Source organism: Pogoniulus pusillus, chromosome Z (assembly GCF_015220805.1).
Source record: "Pogoniulus pusillus isolate bPogPus1 chromosome Z, bPogPus1.pri, whole genome shotgun sequence".
Classification (NCBI taxonomy): domain Eukaryota; kingdom Metazoa; phylum Chordata; class Aves; order Piciformes; family Lybiidae; genus Pogoniulus; species Pogoniulus pusillus.
The window spans coordinates 90,396,122-90,414,089 of NC_087309.1; the positions used below are offsets into that span (position 1 = coordinate 90,396,122).

Genomic DNA, 17,968 nt, shown 5'->3' on the forward strand with positions numbered 1-17,968 from the left:
CGTTTTGGCTTTTGCTTCTGTTCTCTCATACACAGGCTGGCAGCCCCTGGCAAAAGTCCTGCTTACTGTCCTCCTTGAAAAAGAAGAGGGAAGATCCTTCCTTGAGTGTGACAGGAGAATCTCTGGTGGCCTCTTGCCCTTGCATTGGCCCTGCATCTTGAGCTATGTCTGTGACACCCACACATTTGAGCTTGAGCTTTCCTCCTCTGTGCTGCACATATCATAAAGGGATGTCCTGGGCTCCCAGTGGTACAGCAGCATGTAGGAGAGCTTCTCCTCATGCCCTTCATTTGGGCCTGACCTTGAACTCCCCTCTGGTTTCTGCCACGACAGAACCTGCCACCTCCTGTCCTCACCCTCACCCAGGGCAGCCCTGCAAGATGCACAGAAGTGGCAGGTATGACCATCACAGGCTTTTCTGCAAAGCTGAAATCTTAGGCTTTCCACCAGCAAGGCAGAGAAACCCTGACCCAGCAGCAAAGAGGAAGGAGACTTCTGCTTCCAAACCTGATTTTGCTCTTGTTCTCTCATGGTGTTAGCTCTGCCTTTGTCCTTTTTCTCACACACTCACACACACCTGGCCCATGTCCATGCCACATGCATGGGATCACAGAATGACACCATGGAGTGGTGGGGCTTGAAAGAGACCTCGGGGATCATCTAGTCCAACCTACCCTGCTAGAGCAGAGTAATCTAGATCAGATTGTGCAGGAATGCATCCAGGTGGGTTTTGAAAGCTTCCAGAGAAGGAGACTCCACAGCCTCCCGGGTGACCAGGGTGCTGTTTGCAGGCTTTCCATCTGGCTGGGCACAGATGGCAGGAGGCCAGGCTGGATTGCATCACATCTTGCTCCACGTCCGCCTGGTGGCCTTATCTGTGGTGTGGCCTTGGTGTCGTCACTGCTCCACCCAGCACCTGCCTGTTCCTTGTTGTTATCTGTTGCCTTTCCTGGATTTCATGGCTGTTCTCCACCTCCTGCCTTGCAGCACTTGCATCAATACTTTAACTTCTGTTCTGCTGCTCCTGTCAGGGCTTTTGTGTGCCACCATATGCTGGGGACCCACCAACACCACAGTAACCCAGGAGCAGAATCCTTCCTTGCTCATGCCGCCCAAGCCCAGAGCATGCAGTCTATCCTCCCACTGAACGAGGGGGGACAGTCATAGAGGGGAGCAAGCACCACACTCATTTTCATCCTTAGCTCTCTCCCTGCCTCCAGGTATTTTTTGCAGGGCATGATGTTCTGCCTCTCTACTCCCTCTGAGGTCTCCCAGCAAGTAGGAAGGAGATGATTTGTTCTCCTCTGCACACACACGCACACACACACACAAAGGAGATATGCAGGTGACCAGATATTTTTTCCTTTAGATATATAAGTGAGACAAAACCTCACATCTGAGGAGGTCTGCTTGTGTAACCAGGGCAGGGAATAGCTAGCCATCACCTCTCCCCATCGATTTTGCCACCCTTTCTGGATCCAGATCACACCTTAGGCTGCCTCACTTCCTCTCTTTATGACTGTGGGTAAACACTCCCACGTGGCAGGCAGTGAGTAATCTTCACTATTTCTTTGACCATTAAGAAATTTTCTGGTGACTCTGTTGGCTGCAAGAATGTAAGACAGGGTCAGTTCATGGACATGTCCTCCTGCCTGTTGACATCAGCACCTGCAGAGAGGACAGGGCCAAGGTGGTGTTGATCTGGAGAAGATAAGAGATTTCCACCACGTCAGGCTGTGTGTCAGGTCTCAGAAGTGCAGCAGGCAAGAGGAGTACATCCTTTGCACTCCTTTCCCCCCTGCTTTATCTGCCAGCTGAAGTAGGTGGGCAGAAGTTGCTGTGGCTCATCCTGATCCAAGTACAGCTGCCACTCCTCCAGGCTGGTGCCCAAAACCTCAGTGCAACTAATAAAACAGCAAAAAACCTGGACTTTACTTTTTTCTGCTTCCAGAAAATGGTCGACATGGGGTAAAACAGACCACTATGCTGACGTAAGGGAGGAGATGGGTCTGTGTACCTGAGCTGGATGGGCAGAGCACTGAGCTAGCTGGGCTGGCACTGCTGCAAATCTATGTCCTTATGCTCTCAGCTGAAACAGTTAACTTGGATATTGGAGAAGAGGTAAATATATCAGCTCTCATAAGCACATAAATTTTCACTTTCGTTTGGGAACTTGCACCCAGTGTAGTTTACCTAAAAATCAGATCTTTTTGAGTCTCTTTCTCTCTGGATTTGCTTCTGTATGAACAAACCTGTATGGGGACCTTGGTCTTTTGTACCTACTGAGAACAGTGTTGCTAATGCCGTCTTACATGGGACTGAATGCTTCAGCATCCCACATCTAGTATCACGCTGGTGGAAAATGGACAGCACATATCCCAGGTCTGTCCTTCACAGTGATAGCTGCTCTCAGCAAGTATTGTGGAGGACATCTCTTGGCTTTTGCAGGAAAGGTTTGGTCTTCCTGATCTGCTGGTTGCTAAAGCCTCTGAAGCCACCTCAGGATGAATTAATGTAAAGAGGGGTGTAAGAGAATCAGGGAAGTCTTTTTGCTTCTCTGTGCAATGAGGAGCTGTTGCTCAGTGATGCTGCATTCACATGGATCTGTGGCAGCAGGCTCACACAGCTGTGTCTGTTTCCACTTCCTTCTACCTGCCCAACAGCATCCATCTGAAGAAAACTCAAGGAGTAACACTCCAATGCACTGTTCACAGACTGGATGTGTGGATACATTGGTCCTTTGGTCTTCAGAAGAGGAGGCTGAGGGGAGATCTCAACACTTTCTACAACTACCTCAAAGGAGGTTGGAGTGATGTGGGCACCTGTCTCCATGCAACAAATGACAGGATAAGAAGCGACAGCCTCAAGCTGTGCCAAGGGAGGTTCAGGTTGGATATTAGGAAAGTTTTCTTCACAGAAAGGGTTCTTAGGCATTGGAACAGGCTGCCCAAGGAGGCTGTGGAGTCGCCATCCCTGGAGGTATCTAAAAGAGACATAGATGTGGTGCTGAGGGATGTAATGTAGTGGTAGCAGCTTAACAGCAGTGATGGGATTGTGAGCTCTAGTTGAGCAGTTGGACTTGGTGATCTCAAAGGTCTCTTCCAATCTCAACAGTTTTATGATGATTCTATGATTCTATGCTCAGCACTTTAAATTGTAAGAGGAGGAAGAAGCAGATCTCAGTCAGAGATACTAGAAGCAGAGCTGTGTCTCCTTGAGGTTGCCAGCTACTTCTGACTTTAGAGCCCACCTACTGTGCAGGTATCATCTTTTCAAATGGCACATTTGAAAATACATTAATACATACACTTGGGTATGTATGAATTAACACCAGCAAGTGGCATTGAACAGAAGGACACTGTTTCCCCTTGTGAAATCCATCCTGCTTCATCCATCTCATTCCCACAGCTTTTGGTTTCTATTTGTCTCAAAAGCTGCAGAGTGAACTTTGTGGTTTGCAGAGCAGAGATTTCTCTGAGACAGCTGTCAAGAGTCAGGTCTGGTGTGGCCACTAAATGAGTGACAGATGCTTTTTATAGACTTCTCTCACTTCTCAAGGGGACGATAAAGGGAAAAGGGAGAGAGACTGATTGGATAGGAAAGAAATTAGACCATTTGGGATGGAAATAAGAGCAATCCAATGAATCACAGGACCAGAGAATAACAGAATATCTTAGGTTGGAAGGGACCGTACAGATCATCTAACCTCCCTGCCATGGGTAGGGGCACTTGTCAACTAGACTTGGATACTCAAGGCCTCATCCAACTTGACCTTGAACACTGCCAGGGCGAGGCTTCCACAGCTCTGGGCAGCCTATTCCAGAGTTTCACCACCCTCATACTGAAGAACTTCTTCCTAAGACCCAGTCTAAACCTACTGTCTCCCAGCTTCAAACAATTTGCTCTTGTCCTATCACTAGACAGTCTCCAGCCAAATCCCTCTGCAGTCTTCCTGTAAGATCCCTTCAGGCAGCTCTAAGGTCTCCCTGGAGTCTTCTCTTCTTCAGCCTGTCTTCATATCAGAGATGCTCCAGCCCTTGGATCATCTTTGTGGCCCTCCTCTGCACTTGCTCCAATAGGTCTGTCTCCTTCTTATGATGTGCACAACAGAACTGGATACTGTATTCACAGTGGGGTGTCATAAGAGCACAGTAAAAGGGAAGAATCCTCTCTTGTCCTTATGGCTACTCTCCTCTTGATGCAGCCGAAGAGACATTTGCCTTCTGGGCTAATGAGGATGCTGCTGGCTCATAGTGAGCTTCTCATCAATCAACACGTCCAAGTCTCTTTCTTCACAGCTATTTTTAACCCACTCTGTACCCAGCCTAGGACTGACCCAACCCAGATGCAGGACCTTGCAGTTTGACTTGTTGAACTTCATGCAGTTGTCACCAGACCACTTTTCCAGCCTGCCAAGATCCTTCTGGATGGATTCCTTCTCTCAAGTGAGTCCAGCACACCACACACCATGGTGTCATTGGCAGACTTGCTGAAACTGCATTCAATGCCACTGTCCGTGTCACTGACAAAGATGTTAAACAGCACTGGACCCACTACAGATCCCTGAGGAGCTCAACTGGTCACTGGTCAAGAGATACAAACCAATATGCAACCCAACCCTTGATGGCAATTAGTCACCATTGTCACCTCTGGGTAAGTCCAAGACTGGACTCAGTAGCAACCCCATAGAATGGGTAATGAGATGAAGACTCATGAACTTTTTCTGCTAGAGGCATGGGATATCCTCAGTCTGTAGCAGGACCTGCTGGCAGTATTCGAGAGGAAGGGAGGTCAGCAGGAGATGTTCTATACCAGCATCTGCTATTTCAGAGCTCCTTGACACCCTTTCCAAATAGTTTCACTGTGCAGAACCACCTCACAAGAACAAGTCACTATTGGTGGCAGAAATTAAAGAGGAAATGCACAAAAAGACTTCTAGGTTTGTAAGATGATGTCAAATATGAGCCGTGCACTCTGACCAGCTGGGCTAGGCTCAAGCCTTCATTTCGAGTAGTGAGAAATGCAAACTGTAGATTAAGCTTGTTGTCAGGTCTTTCATGAAACTTCTTTCCCTAGAGACAATGCTGACCCTGATTTGATTTTTCTGGGATTTCAGCAAAGTGCAGCTGGATACTGCTATTGTATCTCCAGAGCTTTCCACCTGTCTTCACCTGCTGTCTTGCCTGCTACCTCTCCTTCCAGTTATGCTCAGCCCTTCCCAACCCTCGTGATAAACCAGCACCTTGGCAGAAGAGCTCTGTAGCCCACAGTGGCAAGCAAGTGGCCTTGCAAAGCAGGATCCCAAGAGCAGGAGGTCATGCTGGGACACCCAGCCTTGTTGCTCTGCAGCAGAATGATCTGCAGGAAGTGTGGAGCCATGATCCTTGCTTTGCAGAAATGTGGTGCTTAGTGCTGCTGCCACAATGGTGCTGGAGAAAATGTGCTTGAATGGTGCACTGCTACACACAAGTGATGCTCAGCATGTCCGAGAGTGAAGAAGTAATAGATACAGGGGATGTCTTTAGGGTTTTGCATGCCTGGAAGGGAGAAATGCCCTCAAAGAGGGTCCTCCCTGTCCCACACTGCAGGACACACTCATTGCAAGTCAGGCAATTTTCCCAATCCTTGTGATCCAGCTTCTTGAAGTCCTGAAAGAAGATGCATCCTCCTCACCAACTCTGTAGTTTCAGCAGCTTCTTGGCATGCTTCTGTCTGTCCTGTTGACACTCCTGGAAGAAGCATTTCTGCTAAGGCAGTTCCATTAAAATTTTCTGGAGAGCACAGATGTATGGCATCTGGAATTGAGAGCCTGCATGGGCTGGAGTTGAGAACCTGCGTGGACTGAAGTAAGAGCCTGTGTGGGGTGAATCCAGAGCCTGGACAAGCTGGAGTAAAAGCCTGTGTGGGCTGGAGTCCAGAGCCTGCGTGGGCTGAGTGAAGAGCCTGTGTGAGCTAGAGTCAAGATCCTGTGTGGGCTCAGTCTAGAGCCTGCATGTACACAAAGGGTCAAGGTGCTCAGTGCCAGCAGAGGGCACCTGTGAACCGGGGCACTCCCCGCAGGATTCTCCCACCCAGCTCAGGTGCAGAGCCCCATTGCTACTCACCATTGCCCAGCTGCATCTGGCCCTTCCCTAAATACCCACGTCACCTGCCTGCCTCTCATCTTGCCTGATTCTTGCTTCAGCTGTGATCATTGCAGGCACTGCGCTCAAGTCCTGGGGCAGTGTGCTGTATGTTTTTTCCTCTCATGAGAAGCTACCAGGGCTGTGGGCTTTCAGTCCAGTGTAATCAGAGGTTGCTCTCACAAGAAGGGTCTGATGCTGTCCCTTCCTGAAGCTCAACTCCCACTGTCCCTGGAGAAGTCAATGCTGAACTTGGGGTAAGCTGGTAGGAGAGATACTGTGAGGGCTATGATTCTCTGTGTCCTCCCTGTCCAGAAAAGAGCTTGTGAGGTTTGACACAGAGGTATTTGGAAGGACTAGGCCAGCTCCTGCACCTCCATTGTCCCAGCCACCTTCATGTCTGCAAGGCCACACACTTAGAGAGCCAATGTTTCACTGCAGACCAAGGGAGAGGGTATTTCCATCTGGATACACCCCTACAGTGCTGGTGGCGACCATGTGCTGCTCTTCATGGAGTGGTTGCCACCTGACAAGAGTTGGTGCTACCTCCATGGCTAAGACACTGGCACATTTGGCACATAGCCACATTCTTTCCTGGATTCTGCCATGCTCCTTGAGAACTTTATTTTTCTTCTAAGGCTACAGGACTTATAACTTTGATTTTCCCACTCACATTTTGATGCCTAGCTACGAATGTCTCACCACATTACTGGTGAACTTTCACTCTGTTCCACCCCAACGGCTTGTTTCAGCAGGTATTTTGGATATTTATGAGCTCTTCCAACTGCCAAGTTCAATTAAAATCAGATTTCCAAGTTATTAGGCATGGTGGATGGACAGAAATATTCATGTGCAGCAAAGCAGTACCGTCACACTGTCTTGCCCCCCTCCCCCCCCTTTTTTTTTTTAGGGGAGGAAAAGGCTAAAAATCAGCTTAAAACAAAAAAAAAAAAAAAAAAAAAAAAAAAAAAAAAAAAAAAAAAAGAACACCACCATAAGGAAACTACATCAGGCATGACTGGAAAAGTGAGATTTACAAGAACTCTTCACAGGTTAGGCTGGGGTGGAGATCGCAGTCGTGAAAAACTGGAGAGGGCTGACAAGGCTGGACCCTGCCTGAGGGCGTGCACGCCTGCATTCTTCCTGTAGGTCCTGTGTTTCTGTTCACAGGTTCAAGAGGAAGTCTCTTACCTCCGTACCAAAGCCGGACATGCTGTTACGTGCTTTCACTTACATCCCAGTGTTTTCCCATGGACACATGATTGCACCTTGGTCTTCTGTGCAGAGTGCAAATGATCCTTGGCTGCAGCAGAGGCTTCTCTTGTCACAAAAACCTGCTCTACTTTCAGAGCCTTGCTAAGGGTGAAGAAAACAGTAGTTCCATGAGACACAAAAAAAAAAAAAAAAAAAAAAAAAGGGCAGTATTTTCACCACTACAATTCGTGGTAGAGTGCTATAACAGATCTGTGGCAAAACATGTTAGATAGTTCCTGACTCTCTGATGTTTGCAATCTGCGATGTGTTGAAGCTTCTTTGGTGATTGCTAGCTGGATTTAAGATGTGACATGCATAACAGCATCATGAGAAATCACACTGACTCTGCCTTGAGTCACAGTTGAAGTCTGATGCTCTACAAGGAACTTTTCCCTACACATGCCCAGTTTAAAACTGAAAGAAAGAAATTTTCCTAGCACAAGGTCCAGTATTTGCTGACAGTAATGAAACATGGAGACTCTGGAACAACCAGTAAGCTCTAAAGAATGAATTCCCTAAATGAATTATCAGAAAAGAGTCATATTTGCTGAGTAGCCTTTCAGTCCATAAAAGGTACCTGGAGAGCCTGGAGACCTTGAAAGCTGGGTTTTCTCTTTGAAGAAAGCAGTTTACAAGCTGATCCTCAGTTAAATGTTGACTAAGAATGTCAGCAGTGATGGCATGAGTGTCATGGATGCCAGCATTGTCATTATGAAGGGCTCGTAATGATAGGACAAGGGGCAACAGCTTTAAGCTGGGAGAGGGCAGATTTAGACAGGATACTACAAAGAAATTCTTTATAGTAAGGGTGGTGAGACACTCAAACATGTTGCTCAGAGAAGTGGTGGATGCACTGGGTCAGGCTGGGTGAGGCCTTGAGCAACCTGGAGATATCCCTACCCATGGGTTGGAACTAAATGATCTTTAGGGTCCTTTCCAACCCAAACCACTCTATGATTCTGTGTTTTGATGATTATTGGATTTACCTGTAGTTGTCAGAAAGAACTAAGAGACATGTAGGTGAACTGAAAAGGTGAAGTAGACGTCTCTGTTCCTGCACCTTGACTGCAGGATTACTCATTCCTTTTGAGTTTCTGCATGGTGAAAGCAAAGCCTGTCTTTCAGATGAACTTTCAGGTGGTTGGTGGGAGAGACACTGAGCCCTGAAGTTAATTCCTTGTTCTATAAGGAAAAGGAAATTCCTTTGTCCAAGAGCAAGACAGATTTCTTCGTAATCAAGATTGCCCCTTGACATCACAGGCTATTTCAGGGTTTAAAGACAAGTGCAGACTCTCCCACTGATTCAGGGCAACAGTCACATTTCCTGGGTGTTCTCTTCCTGCTTCTGCTCTCTCAGTACAGCATCACAAACTGAGGCCATGCCCTAATGACTTTCACCACAGCCAGCAGGAAGGAAACCTGTGTGTAGCATTTAACAGCTATAGTCCATGAGATCAGATGACAAAACATTGGCCTGGTGAGGTCCAGCTAATGCAAACCTCAACAGAAACCATGAGAGACAGCCACAGGTAGTATGTGAGCTTACAGAGGAATGTCTGACTGGAGACTAGGAAGCAGTGGTGTTGTTGGAGGTCAAGGGCTGGGATACAGCACACTTCTTCAAAGACCACAGGGTATTAATCTGAAGAAGTACCTGTGGCAGTCATTCAATGAACACTGAAGGAGCATCCAAACATGTTGGACAAGAGCCCAGCTCCACAGACCAGTGTTTTGGCAGCCCACCAGGCAACAGTGGAGGCCAATGCAATGAGCAGACCATGAGTGCTGAGGGAAGTGGAAGTGGCATGTGGGTCTGTGGAGAAGTAGTTTTAACCAATGAGATGAACATAGATTCACTTATCTTTGCAATGACTTTGCTTTTGTGAGACTAAACTAAACAGAATAATAAATAGCAGCATTAAGGACTGCTAGCAGGAGTTATTTACTGCACTTAAAAACCACTTGAGTGTCACCTGGTGTCCCTGAAGCACTCTGAGGCTCTCAGGGCTAACCACATAACGTGCAAACCAGCCAGATCTCCAGCAGATTTTTGCCTGGTCAGCCATCAGTCTCACCTACCCTGTAAGTCACTGATGCCTACTGATTCCTCTCCACTCGTACATGAGCACAATGCCTGCTGCAGCACACAAGGGAACTGCAAGGTTAGTACCTTGTCATTGCTCTGGGCAACACTAAACCACTCCATCATCATCCCCACCACTGCAGACTGAGATGGGGTTACAGGACAGTTCCAAGGATGTTTCTTCCCAGGCTTAATCACTTGCCAATTATAAGAAACACATATAACTTTGCAGGAAGCTGGATGGTGTCCAGACCTGCTTCCCCAGGCACTTCTACTAGCTTGATGATGGACATGAGGAAACTCCTTCCTCAGGAATGTAGGACAGCTCTGGGACAGAGCACCAGGAAGGAGGAGATGCATATGCTGGGCACCTTTCAAGGCTCTAGTGATAAAAACCCGCAGATGACTTCACCTACTGCTGGCAGCTGTCCTGCCCCAAACAGGACATTTGGCTGGACACCTCCAGAGGGCCATGCTAAGCACCGTTGCTGGGTTCCTGTGGTACATTAACAGAAAAGTTGACCTGGCCGATTTGCTTTGCAGCCAATGTGTTGAAACAAGCTCCACCAAGCTGACAGAAAACTGTCCTTCACTCTCAGTTGTGCCAAGGGAAGGCTACCCGCGACCTTCCATGGGTCAGGAACCCAAAACACAGCCTGTGCTACCTTGCAGCACCTCGTAGGGTTCTGGGGTAGGATGACACGGCAGGATATCACGGGGGGGAGAAGATGCTGGGGCAGGATTCCGGGGGGAGGGATGCTAGGGCAGGACGTCATGGGGTTGATGCTAGGACAGGATGCCAGGGCAGGAAGCCGGGGCAGGGTGTCATGGAGGGGTTGCCGGGGCAGGATGCGCGGTGAGGATGCCGAGACAGAATGCCGAGCAAGGGGCGGAGGAATGGAATTCTTGATCGGGCTGTCGAGGGCGGTCCCGCTGGTGCTCCCTGCGGGGGCGGTTCGACGGGAAGCTGCGGGCGGAGCACAGGACACAGATCTCCACCCTCGGGGCGGGCGGAACAGTCGTGACTCCCGCCCCGTCCCCGTCCTTCCCCCGTCGTCGGCTCAGCTTGGCGCGGCGCGGGCGGCGCTCCCCGCCAGCGCAAGCGGCATGAAGGAGACGTCGCTGCCCGGTACCTCGCTGCAGCGGGCCTGTCGCCTCCTCGTCGCATTTTGCGCGCTCCATCTCTCAGCCACGCTGCTTTACTACCTGGCGGGCAGCGCCCTGGGGCCGCCCGGCAGCCCGGAGCCCCCTCCCCGCCGTCCTCCGCCCGCTAACCTCTCGCTGCCGTTCTCCCGCCCGCCACTGCCTCCCGCCGGCCGGCCCCGGCCCCCATTCGCCGGTTCCTCGTCGAGCCTTTGCCCCGAGCCTTCCCCGCTGCTCGGTGAGTGCCACCCCGTCGGGGTTTGGGTGGTTGTTTGCTTTGGGTTTGTTTTTTTTTTTTTTTTTGAGGGAGGTTGCTCCGCTTCCTATCTTTCTGCCACCCGCCGCCGAGGACCGCGGTGAGGCCGTCGGGTTGTAGACGCGGATTTAGGAACTCGGACATCGCGGGCGGCCCCCACCCCGACGGCACCTCCCGATGTCCCCTCGTTCGGTATCTGCCTCCGTGGGGTGGATGTGACAGCGGCGTGGCTGTTCACGGGTGCCGAGGGGAATTGTGGGAGAATCCCCGGGGACCCCAGTGTGGATGAGGAGTGGAGTATCGAAACACGGATGTTCTCGCCAGGAAGGACCCGTTGGCCAAGCCGACACCCCTGGCGCTGAGCGCTCTCTCCCCGTCCGGCTAGATTTCTTTATGGTTGCTGGAGAGGTTGGGTAATTTCCTCTGGGAACTCTACCCAAAGTACTCCCCTTGCGCAATCTCACGGGGAAGGATCAGACGGGCTGTTTGCTCTCTGCAGACTCCCGCAGCCTTTTGTGTGCGCCGACCTGCGGCAACATATTTGGAAGTGCCCTCTGAGGGAGGACCATGAATACAGTTACTATGTATCACTCCATCCATCCCTTCGCCCGTCCATCCACCCAAGTGTTGCCTCCCATGTATTTGTGCTGCGATGCAGTATCCTGCTACGTGGCAGCCTTGGTGCGTGTTACATCTGCATGGCATCTATGCTCCCCGCAGCCTTTGCCAGAACTGACTGGGTGCTAGCAGGCTGTTTGTGGGTTTGCATCTTGCTGGAGGTGTCATTGGTCCTTTGTAGCTATGTGATCTGCAGGCTTTGTCACAAGGTGGAGATGAGGGACAAGTAGGTTTCAGCTCTTTTCCTCCTTGTCATAGAATCATAGAATGGTTTGGATTGGAATGGACCTTAAAGGTCATTTAGTTCCAACCTCGCTGTATGTAGCTGCAGCTCATTGAAGATCCTTACATTCAATAGGTGACGTTTGTTGGTGCAACTTGCTGACATCCCAGTTGATGGTGCCCTGGCCACAAGTTATTTGGGCCTTAGAGCCTGGGAGGATCATCTCCCTCTCCATTAGTGCGCCATATTAGCATGGGTGTCTTTATCACCAGAGATCACAGTGGGGAAGAGACTTTCAAGAAGATACCTGTGGTTTTCAACTTAAGAAACCAACACAGAAATTCACAGTTTCTGTGAGTGCTGGCTGGTCAGCTGTTTATGGATCAATGCATCTGAGCAACAAATGACTGGTTTGTTATTTTAGGAAGGTGGTTTTGAGGTCACTAAAAGGAACTGTGCTCTGTTTTGTTGTTGTTTTTGATTCATATCTTTCACTTTTTTTTCCCACCCTCGGTAGATCATTTTAATGTTGAAAGTGGCTGCCCAAGCCTGCCCTCATGGAGTGGATGTGGGAGTCCTTTATGAATATGGCTTTGCTTTAAATGGCCTCCACTTACCCTGATCCTCTCAGGAGTGAGTCATGTGCTTTAGAAATGACTGGAGTTCAGAGAAATGTTCTTAGTGTCCCCAAGATTCAAAGCATTATCAGAATCAGTCACTGAAGGATCAGATGATATTTTTTTATTCTGCCTTTGTAATCTTCTTGGTGCAGTTTACCAAATTTGCCACAGGCCAAGTGAGGCTGCTGGAAGTAGTTACAGAGTGCTTACAGAACCCTGTAGAATGTACCTCTTTGTAACATGGTAGGCAAAAGGTAGTGGTATAACCCTCAGTTATATATCTTGTGGAATGATGAAGTCAGATGCAGACTGGCACCATCTTGACTTCAAGGTCTTGTAGCTACCAAGTAGAGAAAAAGCTAGGTAAATATTTGGGTGGTTTTTCCTGCCTTTTCAGGTTTTGGTAGCAAAACCTTTTCAAGTTTTTTCCATGGTCTTGTCAGGTTTTGCTAGCACTTGTAGAACAATCATTTTGTGTCTCAGATGTTGGTCAGATCTGAGTCTGCCTTGATCCGCATGTCATGTATCTCCAAGGCCAGTGTGGGGGATGAAGAGACACACACTCCATGGGTATTTGGAAAGCTTCATTGTCCCACCTATAACTCATAAACATTCTTTTTGTTCACAAATCTTTTTATCATTACAAAGGTAACAGGCAGGAACCATCAAGGAACTTGCCATAATTCCTGCCTTCCTGAAACCATGCAGAAGTGTGCTGACAGGATCAAGTAACTCCAACCGCTGTTTCCTCACTGAGCTCATTAAAACTCACTATTTCTTTTTTTCTATCTGTTTTCTGCCTCTTTCCTCTCCCCCATCTTTGGAAAGCAAGTACTGAAATCACACAGGATGCGTGTGACTGAGCTGCTCAGGCTTTTTGAACCCACAAGTAGCCAGGTAGTCATTTCAAAGGCCCAGAATTTTCTTTCTGGTGATGTTTAGAGAGAATAGTTTACAGTCCCTGCCATCTGGCTCTGTAGCAAAATGCACTAGCTGAATGAGGTTTAATCTCCACAAGAAGCTGCCAAATTTTAAATGGTTTTATGGTTCAGTTGCCTTTATTTATAATTTTAAAAGCACAGATCATGGCTAGGGAAATAATACTATAATTTGTCTTTGAATTAAAAGCCCTTAACAGCTATGAAATTCTCCAACATAAGGTCATATAAGCATTTTGGACTTATTCTCTAGGTTAGAGCTGTATGCCAATGAGTATCTTAAATGATCTATTGAGGAGCAGAGGCTGCTCACTGTGGTAAGATTTCAGCCCAAAAGCAAGTAAATTGAGACCTATTCTGCAGGTTCCCCAAACTATTCAGAGTTAAACTGTTGCTCTATAGAGGCAGAATATATATGTTAGCCTAAGTGCTTTCAAGGCAGTCAAATTCTTTTATTCTACCTTTTTCTGTGAGGTATTTGTGTTTTGGTGGTGGGGAAATGCTATGCCTGTTGGTCTTAGGGTGGAGTGCATCTTGACTAGATGATCTTTTACAGTCATTTCCAACCCGTAACATTCTGCAACATTCAGCTGTGAGATTTCTCTCTCTGCATTTCAGAGATGTCATGTTCAAGTCCTGCCCAGCCAAAGGCACATTTTTTTAAGTGGATATTTATTTTAGAGGCTACAGCTGCCTCTGTAGCCATTTTTAGCCCTGGTTTAGATGCCAAGAGCAACTGATAAGGGATAGCAGACGAAAGAGTTGGATTTTTGCCCTCAGCCCCATTAGCATCTCATGACAAAGACAACCCAAGTGCACTACATGTTGCAGGCAGGTGTCTGGCTCAACAGCTTTTCACTCCCAGGTTTAAGATCAGAAAAATGACAAACACAAACCCTAATAATTTAGTGATGTTGACAAAAGAAATACAGGTATGGACCATTGAACTGCCCGAAAGCACCAGCCATTCAAGATGCACATATTTTCACTAAGGTTTGAAAAATAACGCCATTTTCAAATGTCTGTTTGTTGGGAGGTATTTGGCTTCACAAGAAAAGCAACTGTTTCATAGAACCATAGAATGGTTTGGGTTGGAAGGGCCCTTGAAGATCTTCCAGTTCCAACTCCCTCACCACGGGCAGGGATACTTCCCACTAGACCAGGCTGCTCAAAGTCTCATCCAGCCTGGTCATGAACATCTGTGATCTCCAGGGAGGGGACATCTACAGCTTCCCCAGGCGACCTGTTCCAGTCTTTCACCACCCTCACTGTGAAGAATTTATTACTAATATCCAGACTAAACCTACCCTCTTCTGGCTGCAATCCATTTGCTCTCATCACCAAAAAGTCCCTATACTAAAAAGTCCACTTCCTTGTAGGCCCTCTTCAGGTACTGGGTTTTTTTTGAGGTTTCTTTTTCAGGTTTCTTTGAGGTGCCATAGTCCTGGGTAGAAACTGCTGCTTCCCACTACTAGTGAGGCATGTTTGATAAAACAAGAATTGAGAGAAAGGAGCATTTTTGGCCAGCTTGTGTATGAGCAGCCAGGGGGGAGGACATAACTTATAGGCTTTCTCTTCAATGCATTGTTTCTGAAGTCTGCAGCCACTCTAAATTCTAGATGCTGAAGATAAATGATAAGGATATTCTGATGCTTTGAGATTTGTTTGAAGAAGACAGGAGGGAGCCTGTCAGGTCAGTGGCGATGCTTAGTGCCTGTATCACAGAAGGTTGTATGCTGCCTGAGAGGTTAGTGAATTTACAAAAGAAGTTTAAGGCCTCTGTATATGTGTGCATCTTGTGGGCAGTGGTAGAGCACTGGCAGAAGACTAGTGGAGTGTAATCTGAGGAAAGAAAGTGATAGCTTAAGACTTGCTGAAAATTTATTTTTTTAAAAAGAAAACTTTTGGCGGTGACTGTGCTGGAGTGGATACGTAGCTCTGGCATGCCTGGGGTCTGGTTCCTGACACATCACCCATCTGTAGTCCTGGGTTCTCATCTCTCTGTGGGCTGGGGAGTTTCTGAATCTGTGGAGCCACCTGTGGCACCACTCAGAGGAGAAAGCTTTTGCTTTACACACAGCATCTCCCCCTCCTCTCTGGATTTTTTTATTTTTTTTTTGAACCTTACCAATACAGTTTCCATCTCCACCCCCACTCCCCTCCCCCATGATTGAGTGCTACAGGCATTACTTGGCCACATGCTGGAGTTATGCTGTGTCACTTCACTGTCTTGTTTTGAAAGAGTAGAAGAGAGACTCAAATAGAAGAGCATGGAGAGGGCTGGAGAGAGGGGAAGCCTAACATGTAAATCGGTTTGCTCAAAGTTAGGCTTTCTTGGCCTCAAAAGAGAGGTTGAGAAACTGTGTTGAACTTCTCCAAAGCATATGCTGAAGATGTTTGAAAGGAAGCAGACATGGGATCCTGGCAACATAGCTCTGCAGCTACCCAAGTGTTTGGGATCATGTTGTACCTCTGAAACACAGGCTTTCTTGGCAGGCAGGGAGAAGCCTCTGTGGTAAGAGCAGCCTCGGCATTCTCTTATCTGGTCGAAAAGCTGTTAATTGGGCTTGCAAACTGACTTGGAAAGGCACCCTGTCTTCCTGGAGAGCAGCTGTCTCAGGGACATGGCACCACAGAGAGGATGTGCTGGGGAGAAAAGGAAAGTTTTCTGTCTTGTGCATCTGGTGTTTTATAACATGCTTGTTTCTCTGCCAGAACTGATCTGAAGCAACATCTAATTTCCTTGGAAATTGGGCCAAATTTGGGTTTGGAAAGAGACAGATGTTTGTGAGCTTCCCAAACTGCGTTTGGATGCAGAACTGGGTTAAGCTCTTGACTTTGTCCTCGGCTTCTTAGTCTGAATTTGCTCAGCAGATGGACCACATTGTAACTAGTGCAAAGGGACTCCTCAACCCCAAAGATCAGCATCCTGTGCTAATCTGGCTCTTCTGGTGGCCTTATAAGCAAGCTCAAGGCACTGGGCTGCTGCACTCCACCACTTGCTGCCTCTCCTTGCTGGTGGACTGGCCTCTCCAACCAGCATCTTGCAAGAAACTGCTTCCCTCTCTCCCTCCTGCAAACGCTTCCTAGAAAGGGTTTTGGTTGCGGGTGTTTTGAGGACAGAGCTGTCCTGGAGTGGTGGGGCAAAAAATCTGGCGCTTTCTGGAATGGAGATGGAGAAGTGTTCAACTTGACCCTGTCTCTCTGGACTAGAGAAGGACTTGCTTCTCAGCTGTCCCTACCAGGACAGTGTTTTCATTTGTGCAAATCAGTGCCTAGAGGCCCTGCCTGCAAGGAGAGGTGCCTGCTGAGCCAGCTGTGGATCAGCACATCCATTGGGCAAGTGGTGGCAACCATTGGTGCTGGGGCACAGCAAACAGCCTTTCCAGCTGCCTCCTGCTGCTGAGCTGGAAGAGCCCAGGGCAATCCCCCGAGCTGCTGCAGATGTTTGTCTGAAAGAAGACAGCTTTTGTCACCTCCCCTAGCACCAATCGCCAGGCTGGGGTGTCACTGGACTTCCTTGGAAAACGCTGTAAATATGTCTCGCTGAAAATGTCCCTGTAAAGATCTCATCTCATGGGTTTCCACAAGCCTGCATGCTCAGGAGCTGCTCTTTCCTCAGCCATGCCACACCCTGCTCCTGTCCCAGCCTCCTGTGTTCCCCAATGCTGGCAGCATCCCATGCTTTTGGGGGATATGTAAGCCCTGGCTGAGTTTTGGCTAGACAGATGTACTCTTGCCTCACCTGGCACCCAGCACTCACTCATGCTTTCTGGCGAGCACACTCCAGCCCTGCGGCAGCACTGGGATCCAGGTGGTGGGATGGGATGGAATAGGTTGGTGGTTGGGAATGGGATGGATTGGGATGGAATGGGGCAGGGGGAGTCTCTTGCATTTTGGAGCTTAGGAGAGTTCCTGTGTGCTCCTTGTCAGGGTGGGAGGTTCCTGGTCTGGGGCAACTCAGTCTTTTTCTGCTCCAGGCTTCTCTGTTGTTTTGAGCTTGCTCTGTGAGGACCTGGAATTTAATTTAGGGGGCAGCATCGAGAAGGGCTAATTGCATGCAGATTGCCCAGCTCAAAGGGAGACAGTTCAAAGCTGCCTGGACTTGAGCCACTTGTGAGGACTTTCCTTCTCTCCTAGAAGTTTTTAATATGTGTATATGGCTTTTGGTTTTTTTTGGTTTTTTTTTTTTGTTTGTTTGTTTGGTTGGTTTTTTTTAGATGCCATGTGCTAGTGTTTGTGTTGGAACAGGCAGCATTTTGAGCTGGATTCAGAAGTGTTCTTCTTTGTCTGCAGTTGCTTGATTATTCATGCAAACCGTACAGATCAGACCCAGTGTTGCCAGTGTGTGTGATGCATCTTCGTTGCATCCTCGTTTTTTCCAGCCTGTTTTCCTTTGGGGGACCACAGTTGTAGGTGCCAGGCACTGTTACTAGCCTGGCCGAGACAGGGCACAAGCTGATACTGCAAAATGAAACCTTCCATCAGCATAGCTGACTTTTACAAGAGGGATGCAACTTTTCAAGTGTAGACCAGCCAAAGGAAACCTGTTCTTGGGAAGGTTGGGGATTTTTTCCCTCACAGGGATATTTCTAGACAGACTCAAAGAATTATTTTATTTTATTTTATTTTATTTTAGAAATGTCCTGCTCTGCCCTAGTGAGTTCTGGGCTCTCCAGTTAAAGAGAGAGAACTACTGGAGAGAGTCCAG

The 17,968-nt window shown here is 48.2% G+C and overlaps 1 protein-coding gene across 2 annotated transcripts in view; it reads left to right on the forward strand.

The window, feature by feature from the left end:
* The first annotated feature begins 10,514 nt into the window (after positions 1-10,514).
* The window catches only part of B4GALT1 (beta-1,4-galactosyltransferase 1), a 32,835-nt gene continuing 25,381 nt past the window's right edge, over positions 10,515-17,968 (forward strand). For both annotated transcript variants that reach the window (XM_064140762.1, XM_064140761.1), the window contains exon 1: positions 10,515-10,840. In XM_064140762.1, coding sequence (XP_063996832.1) covers positions 10,567-10,840 — 274 coding nt within the window. In that variant the 5' untranslated portion in view covers positions 10,515-10,566. The remainder of the gene's footprint in view (positions 10,841-17,968) is intronic.